The sequence below is a fragment of the Vulpes vulpes genome, unplaced genomic scaffold (genome assembly GCF_048418805.1).
Source record: "Vulpes vulpes isolate BD-2025 unplaced genomic scaffold, VulVul3 u000000677, whole genome shotgun sequence".
NCBI lineage: Eukaryota > Metazoa > Chordata > Mammalia > Carnivora > Canidae > Vulpes > Vulpes vulpes.
The window spans coordinates 397,463-412,885 of NW_027325813.1; the positions used below are offsets into that span (position 1 = coordinate 397,463).

The following is a 15,423-nucleotide window of genomic DNA, read 5'->3' on the forward strand; positions in this document are numbered from 1 at the left end:
TCCAACCTCTGACCTCCATCCAGAAAGGCCACCACAGAGCCTGGAGACTCAGCTCTGTCTGTGTGAGGCAGCGCTCACCCTTGCTGAGGTCAGTCATCCTGTCCCTCAGCCAATGAAAGGAACCCTGTCAGTCACAAGTGTCATGGGCTGACTTCTGTGTCTCCTGAACTCATATGTTGAAGCCCTAACCCCCGGGACGCCTGGATGGCTCAGTGGTTGAGCATCTGCCTTTGGCCCAGGGTGTGATCCGGGAGCCCCAGGATCGAGTCCCACGTCGGGCTCCCTGCGTGGAGCCTGCTTCTCCCTCTGCCTGTGTCTCTGCCTCTCTTTCTCTCTGTCTCTCATGAATAAAAAAATAAAATCTTAAAAAAAAAATGAAGCCCTAACCCCCAGTGTGATAGGGTTTGGGGTAGTGGTGGGGGTCTCTAAGGTGATTTGGTTTAGACCATAGCATGAGGTGGGCCCCATGAGGGGATTTGTGTCCTTCTAAGAAGATGAAGAGAAAGTAAAACTGTCCCTCCTTCTCCCTCCGTCTCCTTCTCCATTTGTCCCTCTATCTGCTCTGCCAAGTGAAGGCGGAGGGGGCCTTCAGCAGAGGACCAGCCACAGAATTAGGAACTCGAAGCCCGAAGCCCATCTGCTGTGGAGTCAGGAGAAAACACGGGGTAGGGGGCCTGACAAAAGATCTGCACTCCTTCTCCCCTGTTCACTCCAGAGGCATGTGGAGAGAGGCCCTCGGCCCGCCTGGGGAGCACAGAGGTGATGAGGACAGGGCTCCCCACTCACTCCTCAGAGAGCCTTCGTCTCCCAGGAGCCAGCCCTGGTCCTGCTCTCTGCAGCCAGTCTGCCCCAGGCCCCGGGGGCATCCTACTTTCTCTTTCTCTTTCTCTTTGCAATAACTTGGGTCCTGCCGGGCGCACAGCGGGGCCTGTCTCCATCTGAGGGGAGGGCAGCTGAGCCTGAGGAAGCGCCACCAGCGGAGGGCCCTCCCACCCCGAGGCCAAAGCAGGAAGGAGGTGGGGCCTCCGTGGAGGCGGCCTGGGAGGTCTCAGATCGGGGGCTTTCCTAAAGCGAGGCCAATGAGAGGAATGGAGCCCTGGCGCCTCGGTGGCCACCGCCCAAGGTACAGCTGCTCACTCTGTCCCCCTCCCCACCCCACGCTGGGCCTCCTCTAGCAGCCCCTCCTTCCTGGTGGCCCACCCTGGGTCCCAATGAATGAATCTCGGCTTCCCTTCTCTCCCTCTCTGGCCTCCAAGTTCTCCACAGGGCCCACTCCTGCCTGGGTCCTGGCCCTATTCTGGGGATGCTCCCACTGTTGCCTCCGAACATGCCCCGTGCGCACCTCCACCCAGCCCTGCGGTCCTCCAGGCCAGCGCCTCTGGGTCTGAAAGTCTGTTGGGCATGTCGGTTCCTGCCTGGGCCCTGGTAATGCCACCCTTGGAGGCTTCCGGAAGTTCCTGTGCTCTGTTAACACTCAGAATTGAACTGGAGGATGGGCAAAGGGGTTGGTGGTTTGAGTTTAAAGCATTCTGGTCTATTTTCTCTTTGATATTGGAATCATTATAAACACGGTGTGAGGCTAGCTTCTTCAGAGGTGAGAAAGACCTCGCCTGTTCCAGGGCTCGCCCAGCCGCGGGCAGACAGGTAGATGCAGCCTGTTCTCAACGTCACCCACAACCTAGGTCACTGAGCTTCATGCTTTCTTCATGTTTGTAACTACCCCAGAGTGCAAATGGGAGAAGGATGTCAAGATGAGGAGAAATGCACATATTTAAAATGAAGTAGGAAAAAAAGGCACTTCTAGGATTGCACTCTGAGGCCACAGCAGTCATGGGAGGACCTTGCTGGAAATGGCCCGCCTGGGGACAGGGACAGCAGCCCCATCACTTACTAGGCTAGGCTAGGCAGCTCCACTTCAGCTGGCCTGGCTTCCTTTCCTCTAGGGTGGGGGGTGGCTCCCAAGAGATCTGGTGAGGACTCTGAGTTCCGAAATTTAAAGCTCTTAGAACAGTAGCCTGAATCCCTGAATTTATGCATTAACCTGATACTTTTTTAAAAAAAGAATGTGTAGGTAAAAAATCAGGAATGAATTGAAGTATTAGAAAAGCTGCTCCCTGGGGAGGGAGGGTTCCTATTTCTCTTTGCTATTTTTCTAACAGGTTGTGGGATGAGTGTGCTGAAAGGAGCAGTCCTGCAGGGGCCCCTTGAAAGAAGCCCCCACCCCACCCCATCCTTGTCCCCCCTGGAAAAGCAGCAGGCAATGCTCCAGGGCAGGGAGTCCCCATGCCCCGAGGGAGGCCAGCAGCCAGGGACAATCCCAAGAAAACTCATGGAATTCTGTTTCCTGTCTTTCCCCCACTAGAAGCCCAATGGACAGGATAGATCCTGAAACCTTCTTCTTCCACTTTCCAAGCCTCCTCTATGCCTCTGGGCGGAATCTCTGCTACCTCTGCTTCCAAGTGGAAAGAAAGAGGTATCCCTGGCACCACTATGAGTACTGGGACTCGGGCGTCTTTCAAAACAAGGTAAGGCCTGTTAAGGCAGGAGCTGCGTCAGTTGAAAAGGTGGAAAAGGATGGAATAAGATGCCAGATGGGAAATCTCAGTGATGCATGCTCTTTCCCACTACATCGTCCCAAGACGTTGGCCCATGAACTCCTTGCTTGACAGTCCTGGAACTGGATACAGCATGGCATTTGATTATCCTATGAACCTTGTTCAGAGAGCTGACTGGTATTTGTCTCCAAGTCTTGTCATGGAGCTTGACCCCAGCAGTCTTTGATGAAAGAGTGCCTTTAGAAAGTCCAGGCCTATTGGACACCAGAACACCAGGCCCTGGTTATGGTCCTGCCTGCCAGTCAAATTGTCCCCCTGCCACACCACTGACTCTTCTGTGCCCAGGACCTGTGATCCCTTCAGGGGAGAACCCACATCCCTCGTCCACCTGCCCCCGGCCTCCTCCCAGCCACAGTCCAGGTGTCCCTGGAAGGCTGCCACAGCACCAATGACCAGCTTCAGCAGTTGCTGGAGCCAGGCCACCCCCCTGCAGCCCTGCCCCCTAACCACGCACCACTGCTGAGAGATATCCCACCCCACGCCTGCCCTCTCCTCTCCCCTGACATTGCAGACTTTTCAGAGCCTGTTTGCAAGAGAGAGACATATGGGCTGGGTCGGGGTATGCACTAGTGGTACTAACCCATCGAAACATCCTCGGAGTCACATATGTCACTTAACTTTTCCTGGTAGCCAGTGTTCATGGGGTAAAAAAGGGAGGGTGAAATTAGTATTGATAATGTATTGGATGATATATCTAAGAGATTATTTAAAGTTATAGTTAATATAAAAATTCTTCATGAGGTTACCTACATTCTTTTTTCCTATGCTGTTGGAATGAGATGTGCATGTTACACTTGCCCCACATCTCAATTCAGATAAGCCACACATTAAGTGCTCTGGAGACACGTGCGGCTAGTGGTTTCCCTGCAGGGCAGCATGGCTGTGTGGCCCTCCCCAGAAGACAGCACCCACGAAACTAGCCTGGATTCAGAGGGCTTAGCCTGGGGCCAGTAGGATGCCTGTAGGATGGATGGATGGATGGATGGACAGATGGATGGACGGATGGATGGATGGAGACTAGATGTTGGATAGATGGAGAGTGGAAGTTGGAACTGATGGATGGTTGAGGACTGTGGGAAGGGATGGCTCAGTGAAAAAAAGACAGAGTGGGGAGAGATGGAATGGGGGGATAAATCAATGGACAGCATGGCCCCGGGACTCCTGCGCCCTCGCCCGTCCTCCCATGGCACCCGGCCCTGCCATACTCCCTGCTCTGCCAGCCAAGAGTATCCCCTTCTCTTCTCCTCTCTCGCAGGTCTATCCTCAGGCTCGCTGCCATGCAGAATCCTGCTTCCTTTCTTGGTTCCGTGACTTGAATCTGTCCCCTTACAAGCATAAGTACCATGTCACCTGGTACTTATCCTGGAGCCCCTGCCCCACCTGTGCAGAGGAGATACTTAGGTTCCTACAAGAATACAGGAACGTGACGTTGAGCATCTTCACCGCCCGCCTCTACTACTTCTGGCACTTAGATTTCCAGGATGGGCTTCAGAGGCTATGCCGTGCAGGGGTCCAGGTGGACATCATGTGCTTTGAAGGTAAGAGCAGAAGGAGCTGGGGACAGGACTGTGGGAGGGAGTAGGACCAGGGTGGGGATAGGGGAGGATCTAGAATGTCCCTAGGGAGAGTGAGTGGGAAGACAGCCAGGGAAACTGAGGCAGGACTGGTGGCATCTGGTAGGGAGGGTATGAGAGATTCAGGAGAAGATGGCCTCCCAGGGCCCACTTGACTGCTCTCTTCTGTCTTCACCTCAGATTATAAATACTGTTGGAAAAACTTCGTGGACCACCAGGGGATGCCCTTCCAGAGGCGGAATCTACTAAAACATTATCATCACCTGGCCACAGAGCTTGACAAAATTCTTGGGTGAGGGATTCCTCTCCCCGCTATTGTTGCTCCTCCTCCTGGGCTCCAGCCACCTTCACCTTCCTCCCCAGCCCCTCAGCACTGCCACCCCCCCCCATGCCTGCACTTTCCTCCTGAGCATCCTCCCTCCTCCCTGGATGCCTCCCTCCCCCACCCCATGAGCCCCCCCAACCTGGCTCTTCCCATCTCACCACATTAACCAAACCTTGTTAATAAACTGAAGGTAGACAGGCATGAATATGTCTAAGGGTGAAAGTCAGAAGATGGGAAGAACATCCTTCCCCAGGATGTGACTTACCAGAGAACAAGGATCGTCGGTGAGAGCACGTTCTTGTAGGAGGGCTTCCGCGCTAGGTGAGCCCTTGGTGACCCTCTGTGTCCCCTGCTCCTTTTCTCCTAACAGCAGCAGGCAGACTGGATTCTGTCCCACCCTAAGGATCTCATCTTAACAACCATCTTTTAAAAGTCTGTGTCTCAAATATAATCGCATCCTGAGGCAGTAGGGGTTGGGATTTTGGCTGATGGATGTGGGGGGCACATGGTTCAACCCAGACAATGACCCAGAGCCTTCTTGAGCTGAAGAAGTGGGCAAAAGCGGGATCCTTATTCTGCGTCTCTGTCTCCTGGGTTATGCCTGACTTGCCCCTGGCTCACCCTCGCACTGCCTCTTCAGGTCACCACTACACCTGCTCTCACTCCCCCGTCCCTTATTCCCCTCCCCACGTTGCTGCCAAAGGGGAAGCTCTGGACAGGTTGCAGCCTGGGGATAGCAACAGGGAATGGGCAAGACAGTAATTATGTAGTTTACATGTAAATAAGGTGGGTTTTTTTTTTTTAATGTAGGATTGGATATGGGAGGACCGGGATCATCAGAACTTTTCCCAAAAAGCAGAATAAAATGTGGCAGGTGGCTGAGAATCAAGTCGGGGAGACAGGGAAGCGCAAGCAGAAGAGGTAAAACAGAGAGGGCCTGTGATTCCTGGACCACAGAGCCCCATGTGCACACACTGGGGGGAAAGCCGATGGCAGGGCCCCCATCGGGGGGCCTGGCCCAGGGCGTGGCGAAAAGGAGCCAGAGACCATCCTGAGCCGGTGGCATTCTGGGCAGGTGGCGGCTGAGGAAGGGACAGCAAGCGGGCAGGTGTTCGGTTTGGAACACATCCCTAAAATCATTGTGGAAAACGTCTTGGGTCCCATACAGACCGGACCGGCTGTTTCTCCCTCTGGTCTTGGCTGGCCAGGGTGGATTGTTGGTGGCTTCAGACACCTGCCCCTTCCCTCCCCCTCTGTCTATACTGCTGCCTGGGGGCTGAGAGCTGTGGCTGCCCAGCCTCCAAGTGGAGAGGTACATGCATGGACGACACCCCTCTGGACTGTCTGGGTCGTCAAAATGGGCCTATGGGGTCAGCTCAAAATATCTCCTCCTTCTAGAGGAGAAAGAACAAAGCAGAAGGCCAGTCCTAGAGATCCCTGGAGGCTTCTGGGACTTCTCCTCCACAACAGTCCCCTTCCCACTCTCGCACATCCCTGCTCTCAGCCCAGAGTCTCAGCCAGCTAGCAGGAATTCCCCAGGCTGAGCAGCGGGAGTGCTGTCATTAGGGAAAGGCCAGTGGAGGGTGTCAGCCGTCCTGTCCACCCTTCCTGCTTCTCAGGCCAGAGGCACCTTAGCTGTCAATTTGACCAACACCTGAGTATGCAGATCTGATCACTCTCTTGGAAGAGCCTGGGCCCAGCTCATTCTGGAATCTTCTTCCATTGGCTGGGGCCTCTGGACATTAGAACAGATGGCAGTGGAAGGGACGCCATTCCCTTGGATCCTCCAACTCTTGCCCATGCTCTTGTTACCCCCTTGAGGGCATCCCAGGGCCTGTAGGGCAAAATGATGTGGGTTGGGGGGGTGCCCACCAACTGGGAGAAGCTCTCTGGGGACTCACGTGTGTATGTGGTCTGGACTGGGGGTGACAGGTGGCTGCTCTAAGACCTCCTCTCTAGGATTTGAGTTCTCCAGTTGCTCTTTCTTTTTCCATCTGGGGATCTTGGCAGACATGTGACAAGACAAGCAGATAGCTTTCAGGAAATACACTTCAGGTCCAGGTCCCTGATTCCTGACCTGGGAAGCCTCTGGGGGCAACAAGGCCCCTGCTCTTGTGCCCCACTCCCCAACTCCTATTCACAGAATAATGAGGAAGTGGGAGAAGCCAGGCCTCACCCCTGGGCAGGCATTCCAGCTCCACCATTTGTTTGCTGGATGGCTCCAGAGAGTATCTTAGCCTCTCCGTGCTGGGACCTCATCTGAGATGTCAGGATCATGACAGGCCCTTACTGAAGCTATCAGAGGCTGTGGTAGAGGATGGAGTATAGGATCTGCTCAGCACACTTGCCTTCTCCAAGGCTGGAGTTGAAGATCTGACCCACAGACCTCAGTTTCCAGATTCCCAGAGTCATGACAGATATTGAATGACTCTTAAGGGCAATACAGAGGTGATGAGGATAGGGCTCCCCACTCCTCAGAGAGCCTGCCTCTCCTGGGAGCCAGCCCCGGTCCTGCTCTCTGCAGCCAGTCTGCCCCAGGCCCTCAGGGGCATCCTACTTTCTCTTTCTCTTTGCAATAACTTGGGTTCTGCCCCGGGGCACACAGTGGGGCCTGTCTCCATCTGAGGGGAGGGCAGCTGAGCCTGAGGAAGTGCCACCATCTGAGGGCCCTCCCCACCCTGAGGCCAAAGCAGGAAGGAGGTGGGGCTTCCGTGGAGGCCTGGGAGGTTACTCCAGATTGGGACTTTCTGAAAACAAGACTGGTAAGAAAGGGCTGGTGCCCAACAAAGGGCAGAGCTGGGACAAGCCTGCTGAGGAGAGGCAGCTGGGTAGGGACTCCCAGGGTCAGATAAGTTGGGAGGGAAGAAGGCAGGATGGAAGCCAAATGAAGCAAGATCAGACCAGGGGCCTCTCACCCCAGGTTTTGTCTGGCAGGAAGGGAAGGGAGGACACTCACAGATGAAGGGCTTTCCCAAGGCCAAGAACAGCCTTGGGAGAGGGAAGTGGGCTGCAGAGCCCAGGGCCCAGGCTGGGGTGGGATGAGCCTGCTAAGGAGCCCGGGATGGGGCTGCGAGGACCAGGTACCACTGCTTGCTGTGCTCTGTGCCTCCTTCCTGCTCCCAGTGCGACTTGTCTCCCTCTCTAACACCCTGTCAGCAGGGTCTGCTCCTGCCTCTGGCCTGTGGGCACTGCCTGGGCAGGTGCCCATCGCCCCATGCCCCCACCCCCACCCCCTTGGCCTCCAGCTGCTGGTCTCTGCCTCCCTGGCCACATCCTATAGGTGTGGCCACCGGGTCTTCCTCAAGTGGCTTGTTTAAGCTTGGCTATTATAGACTTTAGATTCAAGGATGATTGAGACATTGGGGTTGGCTATAAAAGCATATTTGTAAGTTTTATTTTAAAGACGTGCACAATTTTGCAAAGAATGTTCTAATTTCTATAACTGCCTCAAACAACGGTTCATTTGGCTGACGCTCAGGAAGTCAATAAAAAACCGACACTGGGTTTCCGTGGTGAAGAGACCGACTAGTTATGGATACGGTGCCACCCAGGAGAGCGGGGAGCTGATGCTGGAACTCCCTGATGGTGTTTAAGGGCAAAAATGAAGGATAAGGGGTCCAGGGTCGTGGATTCTTCTGATGGAGCGGAGATTAAGTAAACTTCAAGATTGATTAATTTGTCTTTCTGGTATCAAACGGTCTGGCTTCATCCAGATTGTGGTCAGTGGTCATACTTGCTTCCCTGGTGCAGGTCTGCAAACCACCTCAGTAACGTCCCATCAGTGATGCTGGCTTTGTTAGCAGAGGCAGAACCCAAGCGCTTAGCGGCTATGAGGACTGTGTAGACTATATTCCCTGGGTAATGTCCATCCTTTTAAGCAAAGCATCCTCTGAGTTCCCTCCCAGCTTTTTCCCCAGCAATCTTGAAACTGTGGGTGGCATGCCTTTCTGCAGACTTAATTCTGTGGTCTCATTTCTGTTCTGTGGAGGGAAAACCCATCTCCAAGACAAGAAGATAAATCATTTCCCATGAAGACACTACCAAGTGTGGAAAATTAAATTCGCCTTTAAATACTTGTGTGTTTTTTTTTTTTTTTTGCCTTTAAATACTTCTTATGAGTTGTTTCTGTCATGCCTAAATTTTAGCGATTCAAGTTTTGTGCTAATAAAATAGTGCATTTATCTAAAATTTGAAATATTTCAGCCCCAGGGTCTGGGGAGTTTCCCAGAACGTGGGAACTTCAGTGCTAAAATCAGGACGCCGCAGGGCCCTTGGTTGTGCTATGAATGGAAGTTTTCATTCTAATCCTTGGGCTGAGGGCAGCCAGTTGCCCTGAGAGTAGCAGCTTCGGATGAGGTCACTGGCAGGTAATCCAAGGCCACGATCCAGAGATGGCATTTTCAGTGACAGTCATCCAAATGCACCCGAAGTTTTACTAGGGCATAAGGGGTATCAGAGATGGGTTTCCGTTGATGAAATTAGTGGCTTTGTTAATTAGCATAACAGATGACTGACATGGTTTTTTGTTGGTGGAATCAGTGGTGTTTCGAGGAGTTGGCTGGAAATATGGGGAAGGCATTTCTGGTCTTGCAGGAGCATGGTATGGAAATCACCTGCACCCCATAGTCTGTGCCCTGAGGAATGGCACCTTTGGCTTGATTCCTGTGTTGGTTTCCAAGTGTCTGTGGTCCCCTAAGCCAGACTCAGTGGCCAGCCAGGTCACATCAGCTTTGGGTGGAGTGTCCAGAAGGAGAATGGCCTGGGGCTCCATCAGGCTTCCCCAGTTCATTCAGACTGTTTGGCATCTGCTCAGTCAGCAATATCTACACACAGTGGGGCTTTGCCAGACGGAGCTTTCTTTTTATTTTTGTGGTTTTGAAAAGATTTTATTTATTTGAGACAGAGTGAGAAAGAGCACGAGCAGGATGAGGGATAGAGGGAGAAGCAGACTTCCCTGCTGAGGAGGGAGCCAGACATGGGGCTTGACCCTGGGGCTCCAAGATCATGACTTGAGCTGAAGGCAGATGCTGAACAGACTGGATGACCCAGGCGCCCCCAGATGGGGCTTTCATGCCCCTCTCTGGGCGCCGGCAGGAAGGTTCCTAGTTCTGTTCACCTACTTGTATGTTTGCGGAGCCAACAGCATTTATCAGAAAGAACCTGTGCACGCATACCCGCATGAGCCAGGTCACTCTGGAACTGAAAAAAAAAACTGTAGATTATACTGTAGAGTATAATCACAACCAGGGGTGGAAAAGCTATGTGAGTCCTTTAGCCAAAGTCTGTCACAACAATCCCTGGTGACAGCAGATTTTCCTGTTCACCAGCCTGTCTGCACTTTGAACAGACAAAATTGTGATACCCACACCTAAGCAAAAGAGCACAGAGTTAAAAGAAGTACCAGAGTTAAAAGAAGTCCCCTCCCTCCCCAAAGAGAAGGGTTCTGGAATGGGACATGTCAGAGTTGAGATGCCTGTGAGGACCTGAACAGAGGGGTCTTGGGGCACAGGACAAAGATGGGTGAGCCAAAGGACACATGACGTCTAGTTTTCCCCACCCAACCCAAGGCATCCTGCCTGCGGTGGCCTAGAGCTGGGGGTGGTGGGTGCTCCACCAGACTGGCGATGGGGCTGTGTGCAGGTGGGAGAGTTCCCCCTTTTCCTTCTCCTGCCCCAGCCCTCCTGGCCGACAAAGAAAGAGGAGAATGTCCTTTCCCTCCTCACCCCAAGGGCCCAAATGTACTTAAGGAGTTGGGTTCAGACAGAGCCTGGGGTGACACCAGAAGGTGCCCTCTGCATCTTTGGTTTTCTTCCTCTTGCCCAGAACCACGATGAATCCACTACAAGAAGAAACATTCTACCAGCAGTTCAGCAACCAACGGGTCCCAAAGCCACCCTACCAGAGGAGGACCTACCTGTGCTACCAGCTGAAGCCACATGAAGGCTCCGTCATTGCCAAAGTCTGCCTTCAAAATCAGGTGCCACGCGGGCCGTCTGGACACGAGGCCGGCGGGAGAAATCCCGAGGCTTACATAAGTCTCAGCCCTGCTTCCCGGGAGCTCTGCGCCTCCGCAGAAGCGGGTCCCTCCAGCAGAATGCTCTTCCCGCTCCTCTTAGAGAATATGTTACTTGTCCTCCAGACGTCAGCTCTGTTGCTGCTTCTGAGAAGCTAAGCTGTCTTCCAAGGACCAAACACTCAATTCCACCTGCACCAACTCCCTCATACACCTGCCCTCTGCTTTTCTGCCCGCCTTCCCACCTGCCCTGCCCCGCCTCCCTCTCATTCTGACCTGCTCCTGGGGAACCCCATGTTCGAACATCTCCAGATATCCAATAGGCGGGGTCTGCAGAGCATCTGGAACGGTGCCGTGGGGGTGTCTGTTTGCCAACACGTCTCCTCTCGGGGACCTGGTCTGATTCTGACCAAGTTGCCGATGCTTTGGGGTGCTGAACTAATGGATGAGTGAGAGAATGCAGGGAGGGAGGTTCTTTCCCCGTCCTAGGCAAGTTCACAGGGCGGAGCCCCTTCTCCCCAGTGGTGCCCATAGCATGGGACCTCTGGCCTCTGCCTGGTAACCAAACCTTTCTTCTCTCTGTCTGGGACCCTCCCTAGGAAAAGCGCCATGCAGAAATTTGCTTTATTGACGATATAAAGTCACGACAACTAGACCCATCCCAGAGATTCGAAATCACCTGCTATGTCACATGGAGCCCCTGCCCCACCTGTGCCAAGAAACTGGTTACGTTTGTCAAAGATCACCCCCACATCAGCCTGAGGCTCTTTGCCTCCCGCCTGTACTTCCACTGGCGCCAGAAGCATAAGCAGGGGCTGAGGCGCCTGCAGGAATCTGGGATCCCCCTGGCCGTCATGAGCTACCTGGGTAGGGAGACAGCAGAGCTGCCAAGGGATGGGAAGGTTTGCAACTCCAAGAGAGAAGAGCTCCTCGGGGAAGGGAGGGGGGTGGCTGGATGGAAGGGTGGTGGCCCAGCTAAGGCCCAGGCTGATACCCCCAGGAAGGGCAAAGGAAGGAGGAGTCCCTGGGCCCACAGAGGGCAGGCTTGCTGCTGTCCCGCACCCCCGGAACCTGACTGCCTTCTCTCTTTCATCTCAGAGTTTAAGGACTGCTGGGAGATGTTTGTGGACCACAAGGGCAGGCCTTTCCAGCCCTGGTACAAGCTGAAGCAGTACAGTGAAAGCATAGGCCGTCGGCTCCAGAGGATCCTCCAGGTGAGAAGCTGTTTTCGCTGCAGATGCGGGACCCCACTGTCCCCAATACCTTTCTCTCCCCGCCTACACGCTTCCCCTCACCCCACCCAGGGCTCCCTTTTCTTAGGATTCTTATCCTTAGATCCTTTATCTCCCTTTTCTTAGAATCTTGTCAGTTTTCGGTTTCCCTTGAGACCTCCCCACCTCTTCTCATCCCCTCTCCTTGGCTTGCATTCCACACCCCTGGCTGCCAGTGACACTTCTAATTTTTCTCTTTCTCAACAGCCCCTGAACAATTTAGAGAATGACTTCAGGAATTTGAGACTTTAATGAGCATCGGGCCCCCCAACCCCATTCCTGAAGCATCTCAGCGGTTCATAAACTGCTGCCTCTGAGGAGCAGGTTGTGAGCTCTGCAGGCACATCTAACCCTCTCCTTTCCTCCTTCATTCTTTTGTTTCCTTTTATAAGTGGGTATATATTTTTATAATTGAGAAAATAAAGAGAATGTGTAAGTCTGTAGAAGTTGGATTACTTTCTAAAAGGGAAATCAGGATTTTCCCTCAATTAAAAAAAAAATGAGTATAAGGAAAGGCCTTTTTATTCTACTGCACCAAGAAAAAAAAATGTATCTGAGAATTCCCTCTCAAGTCTGGAATAGTTGGATCATTTTGTCTTCCCCTCTATCCTCTGTTCCTTCCCAGTATCTCCTAGCCATCTAAATAAATAAGGTGAAATAGTTGGGCGCACGCAGTGGCTCATAGAATTGCCTGGAGGGATAAATAAAACCACTTGGAGCAGTGTTATTGGGTGCTCTTAGTTGGAGCAATAAGAGCCAACTCCGGCTGATGAAAACAGGAAAAGAAAAAAAAAGATTTGTTAAAAAGATGTTGGGAGTCTCCTCGAAGCTCTAGGAAAGAGGGAAAGCTAGATTTGGAGGCTTCCAAGCAGGAAGGAGGCCCCCCCCACAACTATGCTATAGAGCTGGTTTCATGAAGGTGGTGCTGCCAGTGGCAGCACGCTCCACCTGCATAAGCCGCACCTAGAAGCCAGGCGCTGACCCAGGGCCTCTGCTTGGCTGCCTCCACTGCCAACACCCACCCCACCCCCAGAATGGAGAAAAAGAAAGGAGAAGAAATGGGTGACAATAAATAATGAACACAGCAGGGGTGCCTGGGTGGCTCATGGGTTAAGTGTCAGACTCCTGATTTCCACTCAAGTCATGATCTCAGGGTAGCAAGATCGAATCCTGTGTCAGGCAGTGCACTGGGCATTGAACATGCTTGAGATTCTCTCTCTCCCTCTCCTTCTGCCCCTCCTGTCCACCCCCATTCCATCTGCCCCCCTCTCACACATATGCACACTCTCAAAAAAATGAACACAACCTAAGATGAAAGAGTAAAATCAAATGTATAACACTAAATATGAACAGAATAAATTCTTCCATGCTGCTTCCAAGAAGCACTCTGAAAAAAAAAAAAAAGGAAGGAAACAGATTGAAAATGAAAGGGATGGGGAAGCCTCGGTGGCTCAGTGGTTGAGCATCTGCCTTCGGCTCAGGTCATGTGGGGCCCTGGGATCGAGTCCCACATCGGGCTCCCCACAGGGAACCTGCTTCTCCCTCTGCCTGTGTCTCTGCCTCTCTCTCTCTCTCTGTGTCTCTCCCATGCATAAATAAAATCTTAAAAAAAAAAAAAGGAAAATGAAAGAAATGAACAAAGAAACCAGCCAAACTAAAATTTAAGAAGAAAGCGATAGCAGCACGATCACACAAGGTACACTGAATGAATCAAACAGGTTGAGGACAGGCTTAGCCTAACGGCACAGAGGAACAATGAAAGAACAAAATAATCATAGACTTGTACGTGCCAAACAACATAGCCACCAAATATATACGTAAAGGAAAAATGATTAGAAACTATGTTTGGTTGGTGTGGCAATGCTTATAGCCCAGGGAAAGCATCAGGGTTGGCCCGAGTCTGTCATGTAATTCTATTCCTCTTTGCCACTTTTTAGCCTCTCTTAAAGCTAGGAGTAGCCATGTGATCCAGTTAGGACCCGTCACATGTACGAAAATAGCTACTGGGTTTGTTGTTGCTTTTTTTTTTTTAGATTTTATTTATTTATTCATGAGAGACACATAGATAGAGGCAGAGACACAGGCAGAGGGAGAAGCAGGCTTCCTATGGGGAGCCCTATGTGGGACTCAATCCCAGGACCCCGGGATCATGCCCTGAGCTGAAGGCAGATGCTCAACCACTGAGCCACCGAGGTACCCCTCCAAAATCCCTTTTAAATAAGATAATAAATGTCTGCATTATTCACATCACAGTTAGGTATTTTGTTATTTATAACTAAATGTGCCCTAACTAATGTAACTTCAAATCCAAATCTAGAGAATACAGCAAAACCTATACTCAGAGGGGCACCTAGCTGGCTCAGTCAGTATGTAAAGCGTGAAGTCTTAATCATGGGGTTATGAGTTCAAGTCCATGTCAAGGGTAGAGTTTACTTAAATAGACTTAAGGGCTGTTTACTAAAAGTGGCTTTGGGGCACCAGGGCTCTATGCTCAGCAGGGAGTTTGCTTGAAGATTCTCCCTCTGCCCCTCCCCTGCTGCTTTATTTTTTTTTTTTTAAGATTTTATTTATTTATTTATGAGAGACACACACACACACACAGAGGCAGAGACACAGGCAGAGGGAGAAGCAGGCTCCATGCAGGGAGCCGGATGTGGGACTCAATCTCGGGTCTCCAGGAGCAGGCCCTGGGCTGAAGGTGGCACTAAACCGCTGAGCCACCCGGGCTGCCCTCCCCTGCTGCTTTAAAATATATAAACATATCTTAAGAAAAATTTTAAAGTGGGTTAAAAAAAAAGCTATAGTCAGAAAAAAATGAATAGACTACATTTCTTCATTACCAAAAAAAAGATAAATATACCCATTCTAAGAAATTTAAAAAAGCAATGAAAGAAATCAGAGATAAGAAATTAATAAAGCTCAAAACTGAAGTTAATTAGAAAATTTTAAATGGTAAGAAGGACAAATAAATCCAAAAATCTGTTCCTTAAAAAGATCAATGAAGTAAATTAATCCAGAAAGAATCTAATAAAAGAAAAAAGACAGCAAAAATATACAAGATAAAGTATTAGAAAAAATATAACTCTGATATAGAAAAGACTGGGAAAAACTGTAAGAGGATATTTCATTTGAATTTATAGAAACAAATTTGACCCAAAAAGTCAAAAACTGGGATAGACTTATTCTCATGGAGGAAATGGGAAAGATAAAGACCTACCACTAAAAAAAAAAAAAAAAAAAAAAAGCAAAACAAAAACAAAAACACCAGGACCAATTGTATTCACAAATCTTTTTATCATACCTCTAAAGAATATATAATTTTAGTGTTAATAAGAGATTACAAGTTATGGGAAAATATGGAAAATTTCTCCCAACTCACTCATGTTGTAAAGAAACAGCCTTGGAACGCCTAGGTGGCTCATTGGGTGAGCATCGGCCTTTGGCTCAGGTGTGATCCTGGAATGCCTGGATTGAGTCCCACATCAGGCTCTCTACATTGGAGCCTGCTTCTCCCACTGCCTATGTCTCTGCCTCTCTCTCTCTCTCTCTGTATCTCATGAATAAATAAATAAAATCTTAAAAAAAAAAAAAACAGCCTTACTACAAAAAACTGATAAATACCAAA

The 15,423-nt window shown here is 50.9% G+C and overlaps 1 protein-coding gene across 2 annotated transcripts; it reads left to right on the plus strand.

Annotated features, from left to right (window-relative positions):
- Nucleotides 1–958: 958 nt before the first annotated feature.
- On the plus strand, nucleotides 959–12,241 carry LOC112934047 (DNA dC->dU-editing enzyme APOBEC-3G-like). Of its 2 annotated transcripts, XM_026017406.2 has the most exons (8): nucleotides 959–1,123; nucleotides 2,363–2,525; nucleotides 3,871–4,153; nucleotides 4,370–4,481; nucleotides 10,338–10,491; nucleotides 11,127–11,394; nucleotides 11,626–11,741; nucleotides 12,006–12,241. In XM_026017406.2, the coding sequence occupies exons 1-8, from the start codon at nucleotides 1,080–1,082 to the stop codon at nucleotides 12,048–12,050; spliced, it is 1,185 nt and encodes a 394-aa protein (XP_025873191.1). In that variant the 5' UTR covers nucleotides 959–1,079; the 3' UTR covers nucleotides 12,051–12,241. The 2 variants fall into 2 exon arrangements, with proteins under 2 accessions (XP_025873191.1, XP_072602352.1); XM_072746251.1 differs by having other exon boundaries at nucleotides 11,626–12,241.
- Nucleotides 12,242–15,423: the final 3,182 nt, after the last annotated feature.